This window comes from Pyrus communis, chromosome 1, assembly GCF_041283825.1.
Source record: "Pyrus communis isolate YQ-2024b chromosome 1, ASM4128382v1, whole genome shotgun sequence".
NCBI classification, from domain to species: Eukaryota; Viridiplantae; Streptophyta; class Magnoliopsida; order Rosales; family Rosaceae; genus Pyrus; species Pyrus communis.
In genome coordinates this window covers 4,362,448-4,385,876 of record NC_142565.1, presented here as the reverse complement: position 1 = coordinate 4,385,876, position 23,429 = coordinate 4,362,448, and the positions used below count along the sequence as shown (strand labels likewise).

General features: G+C 38.2%; 4 protein-coding genes across 7 annotated transcripts; 2 read left to right on the top strand and 2 right to left on the bottom strand.

Annotated features, from left to right (window-relative positions):
- The first annotated feature begins 905 nt into the window (after positions 1–905).
- LOC137720941 (rhodanese-like domain-containing protein 7) lies at positions 906–3,591 on the top strand. Its single transcript, XM_068460065.2, has 5 exons — positions 906–1,501; positions 1,871–2,122; positions 2,227–2,325; positions 2,640–2,933; positions 3,056–3,591. Exons 1-5 carry the CDS (start codon positions 1,139–1,141, stop codon positions 3,389–3,391), a joined length of 1,344 nt encoding a protein of 447 aa, XP_068316166.2. The 5' UTR covers positions 906–1,138; the 3' UTR covers positions 3,392–3,591.
- Positions 3,592–7,418: 3,827 nt separating this feature from the next.
- Positions 7,419–9,585, top strand: LOC137720033 (transcription elongation factor TFIIS). Its single transcript, XM_068459032.2, has 2 exons — positions 7,419–7,783; positions 8,319–9,585. The coding sequence occupies exons 1-2, from the start codon at positions 7,628–7,630 to the stop codon at positions 9,300–9,302; spliced, it is 1,140 nt and encodes a 379-aa protein (XP_068315133.2). The 5' UTR covers positions 7,419–7,627; the 3' UTR covers positions 9,303–9,585.
- An 832-nt stretch (positions 9,586–10,417) lies between these two features.
- LOC148699007 (uncharacterized) lies at positions 10,418–11,191 on the bottom strand. The gene has a single exon (XM_088693460.1). The coding sequence runs from the start codon at positions 11,145–11,147 to the stop codon at positions 10,698–10,700; it is 450 nt and encodes a 149-aa protein (XP_088549586.1). The 5' UTR covers positions 11,148–11,191; the 3' UTR covers positions 10,418–10,697.
- Positions 11,192–13,369: 2,178 nt separating this feature from the next.
- LOC137720693 (RING-finger, DEAD-like helicase, PHD and SNF2 domain-containing protein) lies at positions 13,370–23,182 on the bottom strand. 4 transcript variants are annotated; one of them, XM_068459791.2, is made up of 20 exons: positions 23,049–23,182; positions 21,775–22,622; positions 21,467–21,673; positions 21,285–21,346; positions 20,257–20,722; positions 19,742–19,942; positions 19,026–19,281; positions 18,492–18,732; positions 18,209–18,378; positions 17,561–18,136; positions 17,162–17,328; positions 16,765–16,981; positions 16,471–16,665; positions 16,212–16,328; positions 15,762–16,004; positions 15,363–15,567; positions 14,703–14,908; positions 14,384–14,535; positions 14,028–14,289; positions 13,370–13,903 (listed from the first exon to the last, which is right to left on the bottom strand). In XM_068459791.2, the coding sequence occupies exons 2-20, from the start codon at positions 22,587–22,589 to the stop codon at positions 13,622–13,624; spliced, it is 5,040 nt and encodes a 1,679-aa protein (XP_068315892.2). In that variant the 5' UTR covers positions 22,590–22,622; positions 23,049–23,182; the 3' UTR covers positions 13,370–13,621. The 4 variants fall into 4 exon arrangements, with proteins under 4 accessions (XP_068315892.2, XP_088549576.1, XP_068315893.2 ...); XM_088693450.1 differs by having other exon boundaries at positions 21,775–22,593; positions 23,049–23,172; XM_068459792.2 differs by having other exon boundaries at positions 21,467–21,668; positions 23,049–23,137.
- Positions 23,183–23,429: the final 247 nt, after the last annotated feature.

The following is a 23,429-nucleotide window of genomic DNA, read 5'->3' as shown; positions in this document are numbered from 1 at the left end:
GATCGAATTTGGACCAAATATAAATATAACTATTTTTATCATTGCAGTAAACCGTTATTTGTACTTGTGTCTTGTTATATATATTTACGTGTGACAAAGTACAATGTATTTGTAGAAGTCATGAGAGCTAAAATATTATAAAAAAAGGATGGCTTGGGATAAACAGCCTACTAATTGAGACCAAGGTCCTGCAAAATATTAAATGTTAGTTGGGCGGCAGGTAAGGATTTAGCGCCTAGGCGGATTTATGTAAATTTATTATATATCTTGTAAATAAGTGCCTATTTACACTTAAACAAAAAAACTATACTTGTATAGATAATAAACAATGACAAAATGCAAAAATAGAAGTAGAAAAATTCACAAAGTACATCCATCCAACAAGTTCAATATTTAAAAACAGTAAGCATATAATCATAATGAGGAGTATTATTGGATGATAGGCTAAATTATTCTTATTTATGATCCTTGCATTGGATTGGACATAGACTAAACTATTTAATGTTGTTGTATCTAGTTTATTTTTTATTTTTTTATTTTTTGTATGTATTCCCTCAAAAGTTCTCCAATTCATTTCACAATTGGATAAACTTGTAGTCAATTCATCATTTGCAAATTAGGTACATCATTTTCATAAGTATACCATCATGAAACCAAAACATAAAAAAGCACACAATTTTAAAAAAATAAAAAACCAAATCCACCTATGACCGCCTAGGTGCCACTTAGCCCGTCGCTTAGAACCGTCTAGCTCCAGATTGATTTTTCAAAACAATTTGCTTCAAATCACTAGGGGCATTTACCGTTTAAGTCAATTTTTAAAACACTGATTGAGAGAATATACGACGCATTGATTGGATAGTATAGACTCTTAGCTCAAAGAAGATCCAGACGATGCCAATCTCGACTAACTACCAATCAGAACAACTGGCAATAGCACTCAACACTTATTCGAAATAGTGGAAGACAATTTTTTTTGAAGAATTCGCAGGATAGAGCCACGCATCTAACCCACTATACACCCACCACGTGGCCCCTCCATACAGCGGACACGATTGTAAATTCACACATCGAGAGCAATGCAGAAACCCAACGAGCGCAGCGCCGTACGTGAACCCTACCTCCACCAGCCCACTTTATGCCAAGGTGGAGGTCACCTCCATCACTGTCGCTGAGGATGCTATCGTCACCTCCACTGCACTCCGTGAGCCCTAACCCTAGATTCCACCACGCTTCTTCAATTTCGCCGCCCTCCAATCGACCTCCTCAGCCGTTCTTCAACCCCACTAGGATTCCGGTCTCCGATTCTCGCGGCGTCCCTCTAAGCATGACGCTTTCCAGGTGCTTCTCCGGGCCCACCAGTCCGGTCCCGATTCCCAGCTCACCCGGGTCGGATAACTCGGATTCGCAGATTCTCGTGGTGGTCTCCTTCTACAAGTTCGCTGATTTTCCTGACCATGCTCGTCTGCGGCAACCATTGAAGCAGCTCTGCGAAGAACTGGTACCCGCATTTCATCAGCATTTCCGTATTTCTTTAATTTTTAGTTTGTTAATGGTTAATTTGCAGGAAATTTAAATTAAATTGTGGTAATTTCTGTAAAGGAAGTAAATTTCAAATCTTAATGCATCGTTGGACTACTGGGGATTAAAGCTTTGTTGGATTAGAAAATGTCGATCTTAATTTTGTTGGCTAATTAGCATATGATAGTTCGATAAAGTTCGTTTTTTATTGTATCAGTTTATTGTTTAAATTCTTAATTTGTGCATAGTAATTCGCAAAAGCCTTCACTTTTACAGATTAGAGTCTGTTTTACTCTCCCTGAGCTTATGTACTGTGTAGTTCGTACCTTACTAAGCTGATCATCTCCAGCGTGTTTCAGGCGGTATCATACTTGCACCGGAAGGGATAAACGGGAGCATTTGTGGGACAAGAGAATCGGTGGAGAAAGTTCTTGAGTTCATCCAGAGTGATAACCGCCTCGAGGGATTAAGAAGATTGGAGTCACCTGTGAGTCCTGAGGATGAAGCCATCCATCATGGACACACTAGTAGTTCTCCTCTGGCGGCAGGGGAAGACGCGCCTTTCAGATGGGATCATGTGAGGGTCAAATTGAAGAAGGAGGTACGGGTTATAACATAACTTGATCGCTAACTTGGGTGTATATTTTGTTGTTATCAGTTATGATGTGGTTGGTTCTGATTTTCTCATTGCACATGTTTAATCAGATTGTTAGTCTTGGAATGCCTGATGTATCGCCAATTGAAAAGGTCGGAAAGTATGTGAGTCCACGGGATTGGAATACATTAATTAGCGATCCAGATACGGTGAGTACTTTCTTTCGTACATTGGTTTCTTTATACTTTTGTCACTGAGCTGTAATCAATATGCAGAATGTGTTACGTCCTTTTGTTTTTGAGTTCAGTTATTTGATTTATGAGTAGTGTAATGCAAACTAAGCAGTATAATTTCCAACGCTACCTAGTGCATTAGAAAAGTTGACCTTCATGACTCGCTTTTAATTCTGGAAAAATCATGTTTTTAACAGCTTGATACTGTGTATATAGAATTTACTGTGTTTTTATGAAGTTTTGATGAATGCTGGCATTTCATTGCAGTCCTAACACATGCATATATCCAGGTAGTTATTGATGTACGGAATAATTATGAAACTAGAATAGGAAAGTTCAAAGGAGCAGTTGATCCAAGTACTAAAGCATTCCGGGAGTTCCCATCTTGGGTAGACGATCAGTTTCAACCTTCCGAACCTGAGAATGGTGATCCGGAGGTGCAAGTCAAGAGTCCAAATGGAAGCCCCAACAATCAGCTGGATACGTCAAAACCAAAAACATCTCTGAAAGTTGCCATGTACTGTACTGGGGGCATTAGATGTGAGAAAGCTTCAAGTTTTCTCCTCAGCAAAGGCTTCGAAGAGGTGAACATCTTTCAAGTTGTATTTATTTTATGCCACAAATCTTATCTGTAGGAATGGATTAGTTTGGGAAGGTTAAAACGAACTTGGCTGATAGTTTGATTTGGAACATCTGTGTTTCTCAGGTCTATCATCTAGAAGGTGGAATTCTGAAGTATCTTGAGGAAGTTCCGCCGACAGAGAGCCTGTGGGAGGGAGAGTGCTTCGTCTTTGACAAGAGGGTCTCAGTTGAGCATGGCTTAGCACAGGGAACTCACAAGTTATGCTATGGGTGTAAGCAACCGGTCAGTGATGCAGATATGGAGTCTCCTCAGTGGGAATATGGAGTTACTTGTCCGTACTGTTTCTCGTCAAAATCTGATGAAGAGAAGGAGAGGGCACGAGCTCGACAAAGGCAGTTTGAGACATGGGGGATCATCGGTGGTCCGGACAAGGGCCGCAAACCGGATAGTATCAAGTAGAACGCTACTCAACTTTCAAATTCAGTTTAAATAGAGACTTAGAGAAGAAGAAAAGAATGTTTCGAAAATCGACATGGACATGTTGAATGATAAATCAGGCGTGAGATGTTTTTCTGTTAAGAATCTTGCATCTGAAATGTTGCAAACTCATGTAGCTGGTTTTCTTGATTATTCCTTTCGAATGCGGTTTCGAGCATAAATTCTCGGAAAGGGGTGCAGCTTGTAATGAGAGGCAAACTTGCGACCTTTCACTTATGAGACACGAACTTAAGTGCAGATGAGAGAGACACAAGTGCATACGAGATACACTGCTCTAGTGAACTTAGCTGAACTCCTATGACGCGGTTATGCTCATGTTTTCATGGTGTCATGTGATCAATTTGAGGTGTTAGGCCCAACTCCATGTCTCTCTCCGTTGTTTTGGCCCATGAGAGTCGCATTCGAAACAGAATTTTACACGGTCAATTCAATTCCTTAAAAATTGGAAAAAGCAAAAATGATTAAAAAATGAACCCTCATCCTGAGTTTAAGAATTAAATGATCTGGATCGTTGAAATTTAATCAAACGATTATAATTATTATAACTTTTAGAGGATTCTTCTGTTTGTAGCCGTTAGATCAAATTTCAATTATCCGGATCATTTGATCCTTAGGTTCATAATCATTAGATCTGGAAGGGATTTGGATTCTTAAAAATAATCTGATAAAAATGAAAAAAAAAAAATATACACGTTGATTAAGTGAGATTATTTCTGGGTCCCACAAACCATCAGAACAATCTAACGGTAGAAGATTAATGATCAAGTGATACAGTATCCCAGTGACCGACCGAACCGGAAGGATCTAGCTTTATTATGCAGGGAACATTCTGGCAGTGACATGAGAAACAAAGATTTCGCTCATTTAATTTGTGTGACTGTGAGAGGGTTAGGGCTGAGAATACAGAAAGTCGGAGAAAATGGCAGGTGAATCGAGTATGTTCAAGTTCGTGAAGCCAAGGCTTCGTCCCCATACTACCGATCTCCAATCCGCCGTCGGGTGGGGCGTTGCCGCCTTTACCGGTGCGCTTTGGCTCGTGCAGGTCTGTAAATCCCCATCCCTGTCACTTCGATTTTCCATGCACTCTGTTTGATCGCGCCCTTTGTCTTCTTTTTTAAATCAAATCAATCATTTCACGTGTGCAAATTTGATCAAAGATTATCAGAAATCCATGTTTTATTTTAAGGAATTGTAGCATTAAGATTGCGGATGATCATTGATCTAAAAATTTCCGGTTAGCGTCGTCTTGGCTCTGTTTAGGCACTAGATGTTTAGTCATTGTCGGATTAATTCCTAATGATTTAAAAATTAAGAAAAAACCTAAATCGATGTCTGCCTAACCCACCTAAATCCTAGATCGCAAGTCTCGTTTTAAACAAAAAATAAATAACCTTTATATGCATTTTATTTTCAATAAAGTGTGTTGTTCGATACTTGAATCAATGTTTTCAACACGTAAGTGGTATTTTACTACAGTGGTCAAAGTGTTAAGCTATTGCATGGTTGTATGAGTTCAAATTATGTCGATGGTTAATCTAACAAAATCTATAGTGTGACAAAAAAAAATGTTCTAATACTTTATAATGATATTCAATTGTACAATTTATGTATATAAGAAATTTAATTAAAATTGAAAAAAAACTGCTAGCCGGCCGACTAGCGCCTTTTGGATGATGACTCCATTTGCATGAAAACTAAGGTTTGGACTGTATATTTTACCGTATTTCTGTGTTGTTGCTTATAATTGCTGATAACTACAGCTGATTTCCATGGGTTCGCATTCTGATGTATGTGCCTGATAAAAAAAAAAAAAAAAAAAATCCGATGAATGTGTTTTCTGATTGAGTAGTCTGCTTGTTGCTGAAACTTTGATCGGTTTATAATTTCGAAATCACGCGAAAACTGTTTTCATCTGAAAAGATACCGAGTGCCACAACTGGAGATTTGTTTTCATTTGCTATGTGTGAGAATTAAAAAAAAAAAAAAAAAAAGTTTTGGATGAAAAGTGAAGGGAATTGAAATCATTAGCGGATGATTATAATCGTGTGAAAGTAAAGAACTAAAATCATCAGCTCTCGTAGCAGCATTTCGTTGGACTTGTGTTGGTGGATGCTTACGAGAGTTATGCTTGGATGAAATCCATCTACAATTTGGTGCACAAGATGCAATTTATCTTGTTGTCATTGTTAATTTTCTTTAATTTCGACCCGTCGGTAGTTTCGTTAACTTCTCCGAGCTCTGGTTGTGTGTCTGCAGTTTCCCAGAACCCATGTTTACATCGTTGTTACTTTGCCCTTGTAAGTTAGTTACCGTTTGGTACGTGGGACGGGATGGAACAGAGTGGGACAAGGCGTGCCGTCCCACGTTTGGTGTGCCTAAAACGGGTGGAACGAGCTGTTCCAAGGGACGAGTTTTGGATGAATTTTCGTTCCACCTCACCCCTGGAACGACTCGTTCCACATCCGTGGAACACAAAATTATAACCTCTCCGTCTCCTTCTTCTTCCTCCTTGTTTCCATCCGAGGGTATATTTGCTCCCGTTCAGTTCCGTCATGTCCCGTTCCGTCCCATTCCGTTCCGCCCCGTCTGCATACCAAACGATACCTTAGTGATCTAACAATTAAGTCTAATAGTTTGTGATTCTATTTGCAGCCGTTTGATTGGATTAGGAAGACGTTTATTGAGAAGCCGGAGCCGGAAGCTAAGTGAGGAAGGGAATTGAACATTCTGGTAAAACTTTTGGGTTTCTGTTTTGTGGACTGATATAACCATGGGACATCATGTTTTGATGAGACTACAGTTGAAGAGTTTATGCAAATAATCTTGTACTTTCGTACACTTGATCGTCGTTAATTACATGTTGATCGTCGTTAATTACGTGTTGATCATCGTTAATTACAATGCGAAGGCCCTTCTTTGCATTATTTGACTAATTATGGCGTCTTTGTTTGTGCATTCTTGCTATTTACTTTCTTTTTAGCTGTGTTTTGTTTGGCATGTGAATGTGATCTCCTAACCCTGTTGAAAATAAATAAGCATATGAAATTCACACGTTATGTAAATGGACAAGCCGTTCCTTAGCCATTCCTTCTACATGCAAATTACAGTCTGACGTTTGTCCAAAATTTTTTCTTTTTCTGATTTTAATCGAGTTAAAAATGATTTGCATTTTAAGGAAAATCGCTTATTTTTTGTGTCCCATAGTGATTTGAAGTTGAAGAGAAATCACTTCTTAATGGTTTTTCCTGTCGAAATTTGGGAGTTTCTAAAATCTAATTTGTATATAGAACGGCACTCATGCAATAAGAAGTGATTCTCACACTTCTCTTTAATTTTTTTTTTTTGTCTTGCACCTCGTCTCTTTTGTCTATCTTTTGGATTGAATAAAGAAAAATCAAGAGACATAAATAAAAAGAGAAGTGCAGCAGGAAAGTTAAAGGGACTCTCGTGCAATATTTTTGTATTTGGGTACCTGACCTTGTTTGGATAGACCAATTTTTTTATTTAATTTAAAAGTATTTGATTATTACAAAAAATGAATTTGAATTACAGGTTCATTATGAGGATAAGGAATAATTCATTCTCTACTAAAGTTAATATCGTCATGCAAGTAACATTTTACCATAGTTGTGGAAATGTGTTGAATCTTTATATGACGGTGATGATCTGAATTCCGTTAAGAGTTAATCTAACATCTAATTTAATAAAATTTATTGTAAAACAAAAAAAAATTTCAAAATAAAAAGGGAAAGGCAAAAGCGTGCGAAAGTAACGAACTCAATCTGTGGATTCCTGTTCTTTTTCTAGTTTTAGGTTTTGGTAGTTGGTGGTACACTCAAGAAGGCGCGTAAGCAGACGCGCCAAACTCCATAACAAAAGTAAGAGCAATGGTAACAAACAGGAAAACCGAACCCTAAAGCGCACGTGCCACAACATGGGCCGTTGATCTCCCGATCACAGTAGGATTTAGTCTAAACGTTTACGTCGCCTCTCGAAACAGAAGAGGAAATTTTATCGGAAGCGAAATAAAGGAGAGGACTTTCGACAGTCCCAACGACCTCTCTCTCTCTATCTAAGTTTCTCACTCCTCCCCGTCGATTCGATTTCTAGGTTTTGTGGGTTTTTTCCCCTTCGATTCACTTATCAAAGGGTGGATTTTGGAATTCAATTTAGAGGAAAAATTGCGAATTGGGGGCGATGGAGAAGGATCTTCTGGAGTTGTTCGACGCCGTGAAGAAATCGGCGGACGCCGCCACATCTTGCGACGGAGGAGCCGAGGAAAGCGAATGCCTTGAGGCCTTCGAGCAGCTCAATAATTTTCCCGTCACTCATCAAATCCTCGTCTCAACCCAAGTATGTTCCTTTTTCCTTTTTCCCCCAATTTAATTTTGACTTTAGATTTCAATTTAATTTGAATTTAGGTTTCATTTTTTGGGTCAAAATGTTGATTTGATTTTATTCTCCACTGTTAATTCAATTACTCACATCTAGATAACATGAATCAATTTTTGATCTGAAAGTCTTATTTTTATTTTTATTTTTTATTTTTTTTACGAATAAATTTGGTAGACTATAACAATTTGAACTTATCATTCATAGATCGAAAATTATTTGCCCTAATTTGAGATATCACATTGATATTTTATCTTATATGGATTCAACTGTTTCCGAAACGATGGTATGCGGTTTCAGTTCTTAGAGACGTAGATTATAGCTGCATTTAGGATTAAATTGAAGTTCTGTATCTAGATGTCCCGCCCCAGGCACTTGTCCGTTTAGGACCCAAAAATGCTGCATTGTCTATATCTTTTGCTATGGTGCATGGTTGGAAAGGCATGAAATTGGATTTGAAGCTTGTTCTTCTGACCTTTGATGTGTAATTTTTCAGGTTGGAAAGCGTCTTCGACATCTCACAAAACATCCTAGAAAGAAAATACAGTCGGTTGCTTCAGGCCTGTTGGAGAAATGGAAAGAGATTGTTATGAGCGAGGTAGGGAAAAATGTGAAAAATGGAAACTTGGAAAGAATAGACTCTCTAAAACGTGATTCTCCACGTGCCGACAGCCCCAGGCCTGAGAAGGTTCAGAAGACATCTGCTGTGAAGGTTGAGAAGGTTTCCAAGGCTGAACCTGTTGAGGTTAAGAAGGTTGATCGTGATGCCAAACCAAGCTCTGAGAAAGCTTATAGTTCCGGAACTATCAAAACAGAAAGAAAGGTTCAAAATGTTAATCCTGTCAAGACTGAGAAAGCTGCTTCAGTGGAGAGTGTGAAGGTTGAAAGGGTAGTGAAGGACGTGAAGAAACCAGCACTGAACTCTTCTGATCCCCCAAAGTTAACCTCGATGATTAAGTGTAATGATACAGCTCGGGACAAAGTGAGGGTACTGCTGCATGAGGCTTTGTCCAAGGTTTCTGAGGAGGGTGATGAAAGGTTTGTGGATGAGGTGAATGCAGCTGATCCTATTCGAGTTGCTGTCACCGTGGAATCTGTGCTGTTTGAGAACTGGGGTGGTTCCACCGGTTCCCAGAAGGCCAAGTATCGATCTTTGATTTTCAACCTGAAGGACCAAAAGAATCCAGATTTCCGCAGAAAAGTTCTGCTTGGACATATCAAGGCAGAGAGGCTCGTGGACCTGTCAACAGCGGAAATGGCAAGTGATCAGAGGCAAGAGGAGAACCAAAAGCTTGAACAAAAAGCATTGTTTGAGTGCGAGCGTGGAGGTGCACCAAAAGCCACAACCGATCAATTCAAATGCGGTCGATGCGGACAGCGCAAGACCACTTACTACCAAATGCAGACCCGGAGTGCGGATGAACCTATGACAACGTATGTAACATGTGTAAACTGCAATAATCGTTGGAAGTTCTGTTAGGGATTCTGTAGGAGCCATGGACATTTTATTGCCGTTTCGACGTCATAAGAGTCATAAAACGAGCAGTTTGTACCGTGGTTGTGCGATTAGGGCAGTTGGACGAATGGGAACTAGTCGGACGGATGGATCCGTTTCAGAATATTGTAGCATATATAATTCTTTCGTTGATCATGTTTTCTTCTTCTAGGGTTGGTAGGCTTAATTTGTTTGCTTTTTATTGAATCGACTCTTTTATTTCGTTTCACCGATGATTAATAATTTCATATCGCTGTGTTAGTGTGAATGTTATTCCAGGCTAGGGATGGTGTCTCAGGTTGTCTTGTGTTGTTTTTGTTGTGAGTTACCGGAGGAGGTTAGTTTCAATCGTCAGAGTTCAACTCTCGTTTTCTCCTTCTGCACTTTTCTTTTTTCTGTCCCGTGATTCTTTTTAGTTTAATCAATTTAAAAATTAGAAAACTGAAAAATGAAGAAAAAAGGAGTGCGAAAATCATTTTTATTCTGCACGCAAGCTTTAGTTGTTGGTTTGCTTTTGACAGTGGAAGCAAGTGCTTTTGACAATGTTGAAGCAAGTAAGCTTGTGTTGGTTTGCTTTTGACAGTGGAATCACGTGCTTTTGACGATGTTGAAGCAAGTGTTTCTGAGTACGCCTTGGGCATGCTTTTACGAGAAGTACTTCTTGTAAAACATTGTTAGGACCGCAACTAATTTTGTTATTAAAATTCGGGCTTAAACATTAAATGCTTTACAGATTTTTATTAGGAATCTAAGTCGATTCATCCTGCAGAAGTTGGTAGGACATAAATTAGTATACCTAGCACCAAAAGTGCGTTATTCTTCCTCAAGAACTTGGCAGTACATAACTTGGGACAATCTGAACCATAAGTGTTTTTTTTTTTCTTTTCCAATTTTTTTTTTTTTTAACAACCAATATTATTTACACAAGAAGAATAAGAAACGGGTAAGCCTCACAATTAACTGAAAAAGAATATTCCTAAACTGTTGTACTAAGTGGCGAATAAGAAGTGCTTTTATAATCTAGAAAACACAAAAACAATTGGGAGCTTTCTAGCCACCCTCAAATTTGTATCAAGATATCCATAATAATTCTGCCGAACTTTAATGAACTTTTAGTGGATAAATACCGAATAAGACTGGGTTATTTCGGAATAGTTTTACAATGCATTTGTTCTGGAAGTGCTTTTCGCTCTTCTAACCCTTCCTTGCTTTTACAACTTTGTATGAACAATACTTCTTGAAATTAAAACACAAAACAAGATGGGAGGAGAGGGGTGGGAGGAGGGGGGGGGGGGTAAGCCTCAAACATTAGACGGTTGGATTATTGATTACAAATTAAACACAGCATTTAAAAGCTAAAACCAAATTAAAAATGGAAAATCAAGATTGGGAACGTTTCTTGAGAGCCTGAAAAACCCTAGAGCTCTTGTAAAATATTTGAGCCCTTCTATGGTAGTCGTTAGGTTCTTTGCCTTCATCTTCCCCCATGATCGCTTCACGCTCCAAACATTCCAAAAGCTCCACCACTCCTCTGTCTCCGCACTTCTCGCTCCACCTCCCTTCCCTCATCCACTCCTCTTCTTCTTCCGGCCGCAGCTCCGCCTCCAATTCGTTTTCCACCTCGGATGAGCATTCCACGTCCCCGCACCTCACCGCCACCGCCGGTTTCTTGCGGTCCAAGCTTTGCTGCCTGAAGATCGCCCCACGATTCTGCCAGGTCCTAGGCCTCAAACCTAAACTGTTGGGAGTTGTAGGGGCCCTGGCTGTGCGTGTGGGGAGGATGGTTGGGCGAAAGTTGAGCGTTTTTGTGCGACAGAGAGGGATCTCCATTGTCGAACCCTGATTTTTAAGTCAATGGGGTTCGTTAGGTTGGGATAGATATATATATAGGGGATGGAGGGTGTGAGAGGGTCGGTGGCGGTGTTCTTGTTGCTCCACCTGTCTTGGACACGTGACATGGCGAGGAGGCACGTGTTAGATAAAGGTTTCGAGAACCGAGATGATGTTTGCAGAGGGTGTGGGATGTTTTTCTTCGTTGTTGATACAAAGAGGCATACTTGTCAAAGTTTCATGGGCCACGTCAGCACTCCGAATCCTTGCGGGTGTGTTGTTTATGACTAATTCAGGGGAAGGATGATCTTCTTCGGATCCTCTTTGTGTGGATTTTGAAGATTATTCAATCATATTCATTCATCGTATATTGTATTATTAATTTTTGTCAGATACTGTTAATATTCAATTTTCCTCATCTAGTGGGAAAATGCTTTGTTGTTGTTGTATTGTTAATATTCAATTTTAAACAAAAAAATTTACAATAATTTATAATAGCACGATATACGATGAACGAACGTGATTAGAGAATTACTAGAATAAGAGGATTTGAAGAGAATCCTCATTCAATTCAAGGGAACGACTGTTTAATGTTTTATCGAGAATCGTTATAGAAATCAAATTATACAAGTAACGACGACTCAATGACTAATAATTAAGAATTTTCAAATTGTCATGACAATGATTTATAATATTTATTGTGTAATTTATTCAAAATGATGATTCATATTTACATAACTCTTCATTTTGATTCTTAAGATTTAGAATTGATAGAGGTGGTTCTGAGTTTGCCCACCATCAATTATTTTGATCATTCTGTAAAAATCTCCATTAAGTAAAAATAAGATGACAAAAACACCCTCAATTTTTATCAAATTATTTGAATAATTATTTATTAAATTGAGCGTATTTTTGTCATTTTAGTTATTATTTAACAGAATTTTTCATGGAAGGCCAAAATGATTGCTGTTGGATAAAGTCAAAAACCACTTATAATGATTTCAAATCTCATGGAACAAAATGAGGAGTTATCTCAATCTCAAAAACCACTTGAATAAGAAACTGAAGATAAATAAACGAACTTGAATCAACTAGCCCCTTAATTGGTATGATCCCTTATTGTTTTAATAAATCGATATTTTTACACTAAAGGAGGAAGGAGAGTTCGGTTAGGCCACACAATGAGCAACCTAATTTAATATGATTTCTTATTTTAGCTATTTTATTACGGTTTTCGAACACTTATGAATTCTATATGGACTCAACAGAATAAGGATCGAAAGTAAAATGATTCTTGTGTTGATATTTTAGCTAACGAAAGAAACTGAATACTCAAAAAGAAAGAAACTGATGCTTTTAAGTCTCTCCTACCATAAAAGAAAGGGACCCATCAACGAAACCCTAATCAGATAAAATATCGCCCCTCTTTTTCCTGCTATTTCTTTGTCCAACTTCCAAGTTTTGAACTCTTTGCTTTGACACTTCAAATTTGAACAGAAGCCTGTTTTCTTTACGTTTTGTTTGGAAATTAGCCTTGTGGTGTGAATAGGTAGGAGCCAAATTACTGCAAACCATACAAAGAGACGGGTCAAACATACCGTTTTGTATCTTCCGATATCTTCCATACCCTGTTACAGTTCCCATGAAGAATATGGAGATGCTGATAAAACCTACCCAATACGACTTCTTCCGTCTTGACAAATCAATTTATTTTTTCGGGATAAAAGTTTGGACTAAGTTGTATGGATTGACAATAATTTAGTTTTGAGCTCGTTAAAAGTTTGGACTAAGTCGTATGGAACAATAATAATTTAGTTTTGAGCTCGTTATATGAGGGCCGAACTAAGACTTTGGTGGCAATAAACCTAGTCAGTGTCTAAAGTATAGGTACTGATAGAAACATCAATGTCCAAGTTTGTAAAAATATTGATGGATATATCGAGATCAATATCGGTTGTTTTCGATGAAAATAATGAAAATTTGCTAAAACACGTGGACATTTAAAATACAATTTTGAAGAATATCAAATGACAATTTGTCGATATTTAACCGGTATGTCAAAAATATCAACAAATCTATCGATTTTAGCAGAAATTTAAGAATTTTTCCAATATTTTGTGAAGTTTAGACTTCACCTTCAATTTTCATATTTTTCTGATATTTCCATGGAACTAGTACCAGCCGCAAATCAACTCTTAGACCAAAAGAATACTAGAGAGAGAGAGAGAGAGAGAGAGATTTTATTATTTAGTGACTAGCATGTGTGCCGTTAACATCAGACATAAAAAAAAAACCAATAAATAATGAAGGATTCAATATATACAAGAAAAATAATAGTTTCGAAACTAAAATCCTAATTAAAAAAAAAAAAAAAAAAAAAAAAAACATGATTAAAAGCCTAACAAAATATATTTTCTCTTGAGTTGCCATGTGTTTCTACGAAATTGCTGCTAACTTGAGCTGCTAAGTTATGGTCACAAAGAAGATGCATGCTGCTCCTTATGTCTCTTCTCAGCTGCTATGGCAGCAGCCACAGAAGGTGGCAAATGCCGTAGACTTTCCGTTGGGTTCTCGTCGGGAACTTCAGTTGCCTTTTCCTGAGTTTCTGGTGCTGGGGGTGGCACTGTTGCGAATAAGGATTCAATGTCTTTTAATGTGAAGAAAGGCTGATCTTGATTCTTCGTGTTCCCGATGAACGCAGTGCTGTTCCGGCTTTTGTTGAGTTTATATATACTCTCTTCGACCGTGTCTTTAACCTAACTCCACAAGATGGATAAGCGTGATTAAATATCGAAAAATGCAGAGATGATTGTGTTCGTGAATCTTGAAAACATGTTATTCTACGAAACACAGAAGTATCGGAAAGGGAGATGCACGTACTATGAAACGATGAGCTATGGTTTTGCTTTTCTGTCCAATTCGGTGGACCCGGCTGATTGCCTGTGCTTCTACTGCTGGATTGAGAAGCGGCTCCACAAGAATAACATGCTTCGCTTCCAGAAGATTGAGGCCGTTAGCTCCATGTTGAATCAAGAGCAGTAACACTTGGAAAGATCTTTGCTCTTTCTGTCCACGTATCTTGTGATTTCCTTTTGCACTTATCTTTTCGCCTTTAAATTCGCTAATGGCAACTTGTGATTTCCTGCACTTACACAGCAGGCATATTAAGAAAAATGGAGAAGCAATTCGAACTTCAGTATATTTTATCTGCTCTGAATTCGATAATGGCAACTTACCTTCCTCCTTTCATCCGAACATGCGTAATGTCATTAGCAGTGAAGGCATGCTCCAATACGTCGAGCACATCATGCCAGCTTGAGAAAACAAGAACTTTAGCCTCTGGATCCGTAGACTTTATCCACAGGATTCTTCTTGTCACCGCTTCAATCTGCACAAATACACCCCCAAAAATGAACATTAATCTAAACTTGCTGACACAAACTAAACTAATAAAATGGTAAGGGTCAGCGGAAAATGAGGAATTGGTATGCTAGAGTTCTTATTTGTTTGGTCAGGGAACCACACCTACAAAATCGAGGACAGTAGAACACGTACCTTTGTTCCATATGAACCTTGCACCATAACAGATGCTTCAGACATTTCACGACTTTCAGTTGTATGAAGCACAGAAGATGTACTAGTTTCACTCTGTCCATCGTCGGCATAAGCAATGTTTCCAACATCAGTATGTTGTCGACATGTTGGGCATTTTACCCACTTATCTTGAACCTTGTTATTCCGTTCAGTAATTGCAAATAAACCTAGCAGGAACGGTTGTGAACTCAAATTAAATGACAGTTATTTAAGAGAACATAACGAATTATCAAGGAAGAGACGCACCAAGAAAAATAATGATGATGATAATAATAATAATAATAATAATAATAATAATAATAATAATTATAATAATAGCAAAAGTAGGACAAAAGGCAATTAGCAAGATGGAGACATAGATAGAAGGTTGCCACTGATGACTCACGTAAGGTTTCCCAATAGCTACAGTTCTAGTCTGCTGAATCACATTTTTGGTGAACCAAGGAAGGCTCTCGTAGATTTAGCAGAAGACTGAAGATTTTGAGAGATACAGACTAGCATTCTAGGTCTTTCGTGGCCATAGTCCATATTTCATTTCTTTTGGTAACAAAATAATAGAAGTATGTCTCCTATTTCTTGAGGCAATGGTTTTATCATGGAGATGGTACGGTGAATACTTACATTTACAGCATGTAAGATGCCCACACGGAAAAACCATCTTCCGAATGGTTAATGGATCTTGACAAACCGGGCATGTTTCTTTATCGCCTGTAGGTATGCATACATTTTTCTGTTCTGTGGATGTTGGAATAGTGGCTGGCCCTTCAGCTACCGAGGAAGGATTTGGACTTTGCAACGGCACCTTTTGTTTAGCTTGTACCAGACCCTGGGAACAATAAAAGAGAGTTAGTATCGACTCCTGACAGTAGCAACAACAAAGACATTCTGTTTTTCGTAGTTTAAGTTTCAACACAGAATAAGTAGAAAGGTCAGTGAGCAAAGCATTCCAAGGGCACACAATTCTGCGCCCAAGAAAAGAAAATCTAAATCTGAATGATTAAAATGGACTTTTGCTTCTACCTTTAAATAACGAAGTTTCCCTTTTATAACAGACAACGAATTCAAGGATGTGAACTTGTCACTAGTATATAGGACGCTAGCTGAAGGTAATTCTTCTTCACTTAAAGCATCAAGAGCTTTATCATCCTCATCTTCTGCCAGGCGCAATCTTGAGGTTGCCATGTTAAGCTCATCATAAGCTTGTAGAATTTGAGCTTGGGCTATTGCCAAGGATCTTGCATGGGGATACTCCTTGCGCATGCCCTAAACCAGGTAAGAAAGAAAAAGGATCATATTTTGCGAATGCCCAACGGGAATACTATTAGCGGGACAATTAGTATCCCAAAGAAAGAAAACAAAAGTTTAGCACGAGTAGGCTCCGTTCTATGATCCATTAACTACAGGAGTTCTTAGTTTCAGAGCTGTAGTCAAATAGTTGCTGCTGAAAGAATACTACAATACAGGACATACCTCAAGAACGTGGAGGTGCTTTGTGGCTTCTGATGTACTGTCCCTCCCTAATTGGGCCTTGCAATGATTTCTTATAACTCCAAGAACAACCTCTAATTCAGATGGAGCTTTTGAAACCTATCATCCGAATATGATAAACAGGACAAGTTATAGAAGCTCCATCTACCTTAGTTTCAGTCACATTTAAAGTATAAATGAAAGATGGCCGCATTTTAGCACCTTTTAAGGATGAAACTAATAGTGAGATGAAGGGACTGACCACAACTTTTCCTGCATCTCTCTTCTTTGACTCTTTATTAGAATTGGATGATGTTGAATCTTTATTTGGCTGTGACAAATTCTGATAAAAACGATTAAGTTCAGAGTTCTTCTTCTGCAAAGCCACAGCCTCTTCAGCACATGTAGCTGTCCCTCCGCCTACTTTTTCACTACGAAAGAGCCTTGCTTCATAGTCCTAGTAAAGAAATCATAAATTGTAAAAACTATGCTACATGTTAAGCCATACTGCAAATCGACAGGGATTAAAAAAAGAAGAAGAAGAAGAGTAACAAACCCGAAACAATTCATCTAGTTCACAGAGAACACACAAAGGACCATCATCACAACCCTTGCAATTTCGACAGTTTCTCACACGGTGAATATCCTCCTCCTTTGGCTTCTCCATCGTCTGATCAATTTCTAAAAGTCGATCAAGCAACGCCTTCCTAGATGCTGCTAATTGGTCCAAACCAGTCTGCACATGATACTTCAGGCCACTTATGCTTCGGAAACTATATCAAAGGGACACAACTAATCAGAATCCACACAATATAGACAGCTAGATTCGGTTTACTTGAAATTGAAAGCCACAAGCAACATTCTTGAGTTACCGGTGAAGAGACAAACAGTGCAAAAAGTCAAATATATGACCCTGCAGTAGATGTGATGCAGAGGACCAAATGTTTACTTACCGAGAGGCAATTCTTGATGACTTCCCATTGTTTAGAGTTCCTACAAGGGCCTCTTCAATCTTTCTCATCAAATCCCTAGAGAGGTCTATGTTCTTTTCAGCATGAAGAAGGGCTTCCAACCACCAAACAGTACTTAGATCTTTTCTGTCGCTGATTGCATTGCAAACCTTCAAAAGAGTTTATATAAATGTTAACATACAAAGAGAACAAAGCGATGATCGGAAAAGAACAACATATGGAAAAAATATACATGAACTTTTTTAGCCTGCTCAAAACCATAAAAAAGAAAGAGAACTAAAATGAACTACCATCGATTATTTAGCATACAAAGTGTGATTGTCTAGACAATCCTATATAGAGGATCATAAAGTGCTACACGGAAGCAGTTACGAAAAATACCTGTGTGTAAGACTTGTTAAACTCTTGTTGAGCCATGGATAGCTTTGAACTGAATACAGACAAGTACTTCTGTTTAATATTGTCACAGGCTATTCTCAAAGATGCATCACTGAAAGAACTACATGGTGGCTGGGGCCCATTATCGCATTCTTGGTGAGCAGCAGGAACGTTATCTGATAATTCAGATGTACCTTCCAGTGAGTTACCAGCATCATTGGCAATTTCTTCTTTCCCACAAAGTTTTTGCCTCTTCGCTACATGTTGATCACAAGTTTCAATGCCCTGTATCTTGGAGGCCATTTCCCTAGAGCTCCCAGGAAGCTGTTCTTTTGAAGGGCAGCAGTTTGTTGCCAAAGGGAGGATTTCAGCAAGATTATGATAAATGTGGATACTCAACAAAGGGTCCAGGCGGAAATCCTCATTGTGCTCTTCAGCTAAATCCAGCGCTTCCTTGTACAAGGATAGAGCTTGGGTGAAGTTTTGTTCGAGTATAGCTATCCCGGCAAGCCCATTGAGAGCGACGACTGACCTCCTAAGCGCTTCCTCTCCTTCTACCTTTGTTTTACCTACAAGAACCTATAGAACAAGATCCCATAAAACAAAAAGAATCAATCACAAAAATTTTAGTAATAAAGTACAGAAACACACCATTAGTATTTCCTCCATAGTCATGGGCGACTGTTGCAGAGAACGAAGCCCAAAGCTTCCTACTTGAGGGTGGCAGCAGGCTTGGCGAAGCTTCAACAGTGTATTCAGAAGCTTTCCTGCCTCTGCGTGTGTGATGAGTGGATCTGATGAATCATTAGATGCTAAGCATCCTGGACAGCAAGCATGAAAAATGTCAGACCTTAAAGTTGCATCTTCACATGCAAACTTTAGGGTTACTTATAGAATGACTCTTAAATGAAGTTGCAAAATAATCATTAACAACCTGTGACTTCTCTTTTCCGAATATCATCTTTCAGACTGTCAATGACTTCTCGGGCATAACTCACACAAGTTTCATGTTGCCTTTGGTAAAAGTGTTCTTCTATTGGAGATAAAGTGAGCCAAGAGAGGCACTCCTCCTGAGGAGGAAGCTCCAACTCATCTGCAACATGCACTTTTAAAGATCGCCACATAATTTTCTTGAAAAATTTATGTGCAAATTCCATAGCTGCCACATCTTTCCTCTGAAAAGGCAAATTTAAAAAAATTAAGGAAGTGACTAAAACTAGCAGGAGAAAGCAAGAATGAAGTCTTTGGGAAAATCATGAGAAAACACTTAGAGCCCTAAATGTCGATAAAGTAATAGAAGGATGCGCTCATGATAAATGGGCGTATTTTCTTGAATCAAAGTGTCAACTTGGCTAAAAATTATACATTAAACTTTAGATTTTATCCTAATGGTTCCAGTTATCTGGCATCTTAGAACTTTTGAAAAGATTTGGAATTGAAACACGAAAGGATGCACTGAACTTCATACCTCATATGGATCTCGTATAACTTCAACCCACCACCTAGAACCATCAAATGGGCATGCTTTGAGAAATCGTAGAAGTCCATATAAGTCATCAAGTTTACGTTGTATAGGAGTCCCTGTAATGCACCAACGGTGCTTAGTATACAACCGCATAGCCATTTCTGTGGCCGCAGCAGCATTATTCTCCACCATTTGAGCCTCATCCAAACAAACTCTCCACCAGAATATTCTGGTCAGAACGGTAGGAACAACAGGGTACCTAAAACAAAATGGCAGGTCATCATCTCGAAAAATACAGGTCCAAGAGAAATTCGCTTCTAAATCAACCAAGGTAAAGCACTGAAATATGTAAACTTAAACCCTAATAAGAAAGGAGAAAGAAAACAAGAAAATAAAGCGAATTCTTTACAACTTGAACACTGATCGTTTACAAGAACATGATGACATTTAAGTACATTTGCTTCAAGAGTTCATGATGAGGGGCAGCAATTAATAAAATAAGTGGCTGGCAACTGGGAAATTATTTTTAAACCAAATATGTATCATTCCAAACAAATCATCCTAATGTAAGGGAAAACATCAAAATTATGCAACATCCTTGCAAGCAATCAGGCAAAGATCTTATCCAATTGTTTGAAAAATCAGTTCAAACTAGTGTAGCCAATTTTTGAGCAAAGAAAAAAAAACAAAAGCAAGAGCATCACAAGTTTTGAAGGAACCTTTTATGGAATCTCATCAAGCGCCGATCACCTTCATGCCTATCAGAGTCGTGTGACAGGTCCTCTTTAAGCACATCATATGTTGTCAATACAATGTCAGCGCTAACAAGTTCACTGATATCAATTTCCGACGCGTTTGAAAAAGAAGTCTCCCTCACACCTTCATAGATACATGTTTTCAAAGAACCTGCACGGGTATGACTGGGGTGATAAGATAAGTTAGTAGGATTTACATCTTTCATTAATGGAATTTTTTTGATGTAGTGAGTAATAGCTACAACATCCACGATCTGGTGATAAATAATTTAGAAACATCTCAAACACCATGTTAAGCAATAAACACGATCAAAATTGAATCAATTTATCACAAAATGAGTCATCTAAGAAGATTGAAGGATAGCATACGAAATATTTATACAGTTTAACAACCCTATCTTTCGGGATATAATACAGTTTAACAAAACAAAATTAACATAAAATATACCGTATAATTATAGTCTAGGCATAAAATATACCGTATAATTTCAGAATGCCATTGGAGCAAAATAGAAGCTGGACAAATTATAAGAGTGGCAGCAGTAGCCACAGGAGAGTTAGTAGCCTGTATCAGTTCTGAGCACAGCTGGCAAATATATTTTCCATCTCTTTCAACTACAGTGGTTGTATTTTTCCTCTTCAGGTGCTTTTGAGAGGCCTCATTGGATTTGATAGATTTTCCATCAGCTGAATAACCCACACAGTCTGCATGTTGCCATGCATCGCATATGTCACACTGTACCCATAATCCTGTGTATGACATATTTTCACTCACAGCTCCACATACACATTCAACTCGCTCCCTTTTTAATCTTTTAAGATTGATTTTCTGATCTTCGGTAGCTTGAGATTCAGAATCAGCAAATATGTTGTCTTCATCTGCCGACTTCGGATGCGCAAATATACAAGCAAGAAGTTCAACAGTTTTCCCCATGCCCATCTCATCTGTGATCGTCACAAAAGAAAAACGTCACACAGAAAGCAATTCGGGGAACACCAGTCTTCCCTTCAGAATGAGATATAAAATGCTTAAGAAGATAAAACATTATTAAGCATATTTCCTCTATTACCAAAAACAGCCATAGATATTTTGAAAAGGCCAAAGACTAGTTGATAGAGAACTTCACTAAATATGTGGTAGAAGAAACTTTAGGAGCTGGTAAATGGAAATTTTCCAACAACTTCCTGTGATATTTGTTTCATTCCTAGCTTTTTCGTTCAGGTAGGGCTTTATGACTAAGCTATTTAAGAAAACTAGGCGCTCACATGACAATAGATTGTCATGTAGAAGTGACAGATTCTGATTGTTTGATAAGGCATTACTCTATTTATATCATCATTAAATACCACTGATCCCTCATGTTTTTAGAATTAACTTCAATTGTTTAACAGTAATACAGCCAATAGTGTGCAAAACTAGATTTCTGGACAAAAGCGAAATTTGACATCTGTAAAATCTGAAAAAAAATCTAAACACATGCAAGAAAATGTAGAGTAGTGGATTTACCAGCAAGAATACCACCACAGACATAAGCTGAATCATTCTCTGGGTGCAACGAAACATTTCCACTGGAATACATTATCAAATTCGCAGTAATCGTTAGATAGGGAGGAGATGGAAGAGGAGAAGGATGTAGAACGCAAGAACTTGCTTAAAAGGTAAACCAACATATTTGAGAAACCCACTACCTGAATGGGTTGTAGAACATTTTTGAACATGTGTCAAGAAATTCCAAGGGCAAACATAAAGGTGATATGAACTGACTGTTCCCCTTTTCGACCGGACTTTCTGCATACCCTTTCTCTCTATGTACCATCCAGTAAGCTGCACGGCGCTGATAGGGCTTCAACTCAGGAAGCAAATCGGGCATGTCAGCTTGAAGCATTGCATCTGCTCTGTACACAAGATATAATAGAAATTAAACTCAAAGATTGACAGACATAATAGCCTCAGAAGTTGGAAATAGACTATAAAATTGAAAAGTGGTGATCCTCACTTTGATCGCTTAATGGCTTCATAGAACCCAGAGACATCAAACCTTGCTAGTTTACTAGGGTCTGAATTAGCATATCCATTTTCAGTACGCAAATCAATTTCCATTTCTGTTGATTTACTGACTCTGTACCTAGCCTCTGATGTCATTACTTCTGGATGAAGCCAACCCATGACATTCCTCATACTTTTTTTCCAGACTTGCCTAGTAATGTCCAGAAGTGACTGACAAGCATCAAATGCACGCTTAAGTATCTCCACCCTAACCGTGACGGTGGACATATCAATCGACACAACCCACCGAACTGGTCTTAGGGTCATAAACCTCAAACTTGCCAAGTGAACAAGACCAGAGATACCTTCATCCGGTCCATCAAAACTCCCCGATAAAATCACTGAGCACTCGCCCGTATCCTCTGTTGGACACTTCTTAATGAATTCCAAAGATATATCAGCAGAGGATAATACAGGCCAATGGCCTAACTTCATACGGCCAATAAACTCATTCACGTTGCACACTCGAAACCTTAATGAGTAATCATCCTGATTAAAATCCCCATTCAATCCATCACCAGAAAACCCTTCTCCGAAATTCAAATTTGTCAAAACAACTTCAGCAATATCAAGGTGCTCGTCCGAAACCCAACAAGACCGATCAACTTCCACAAAATACGGCTCATCAACTTTATCCAGTTCATTCTTTCCTGATTCCCCATTTGAAATCTTGATTCCATCCAATTCTGCCTGATCGGCATTGCTTTGACTCTCCAATACAACCCCACCGGATCGGTGCGGCCGCCTTTGTTTCCTTCTACCCATCACTCTAAGCAAAAAAAACCTAATTCACACACTCTGAATTCAAAAGCACACACTTTAATTATCATTAACCATAAATCTCAATAAGGCATGCGCCCTAAACGTGGAAAGTAATCACTACCCAGATTCATGATTATCAATTCGTCATTCAAAAATTAAACAACAAAACACCCAAAAAAAAAAACTAAAAACTAATTAAATACACAATTTAACCAACAAAAAAGAAAGCTTTTGCCTTGAAATTCGAGAAGCATTGACAAATTACAATTGGGAAATTCAGGAAATTCAAAAAGCCACAGAATTTTAACCCCATATGATTAAATTAACGAGCTTTGATTATCCGGATATGTTCATCACTGGAACAATGTAATTAAGTGAAAGTACAAAAACGGAAACGACGAATTAATTCAAAGGAAATTAAAAATCGAACAAAAACACAAGAATTTATGGAGAATTTCGAACCTGATAACTTCTTGTTTGTGTGAGCAGTGGATTCAAGAGAGGCGTGGAGTCTCTCTCTCCCTCCTCCTGGGTACACTGAGCTCACGCGCGAATTGCGACTCGGCAAGGCGCACACTTTGTATTCGACTTTTTGCGTATTATCTTGTGCCCCTGTTAAAAAAAAAAAAAAGAAGAGTTTTAATCAAATACTACTGTTTATTTTTAACAAAAAAAATTATACTTTTATCTTTTCTAGTACTATTTTCTTATACTTTTATTTATTTATTTTATTAAAATTAAAGTTTTTAAATGTTTTTTATTAGTTTTTTTTTAAAACTCACGTAACTTCACGGCCAAGTCAACGGCCTCTCCGTTTTTCTACAGTTTCTAGCATTTTGATTG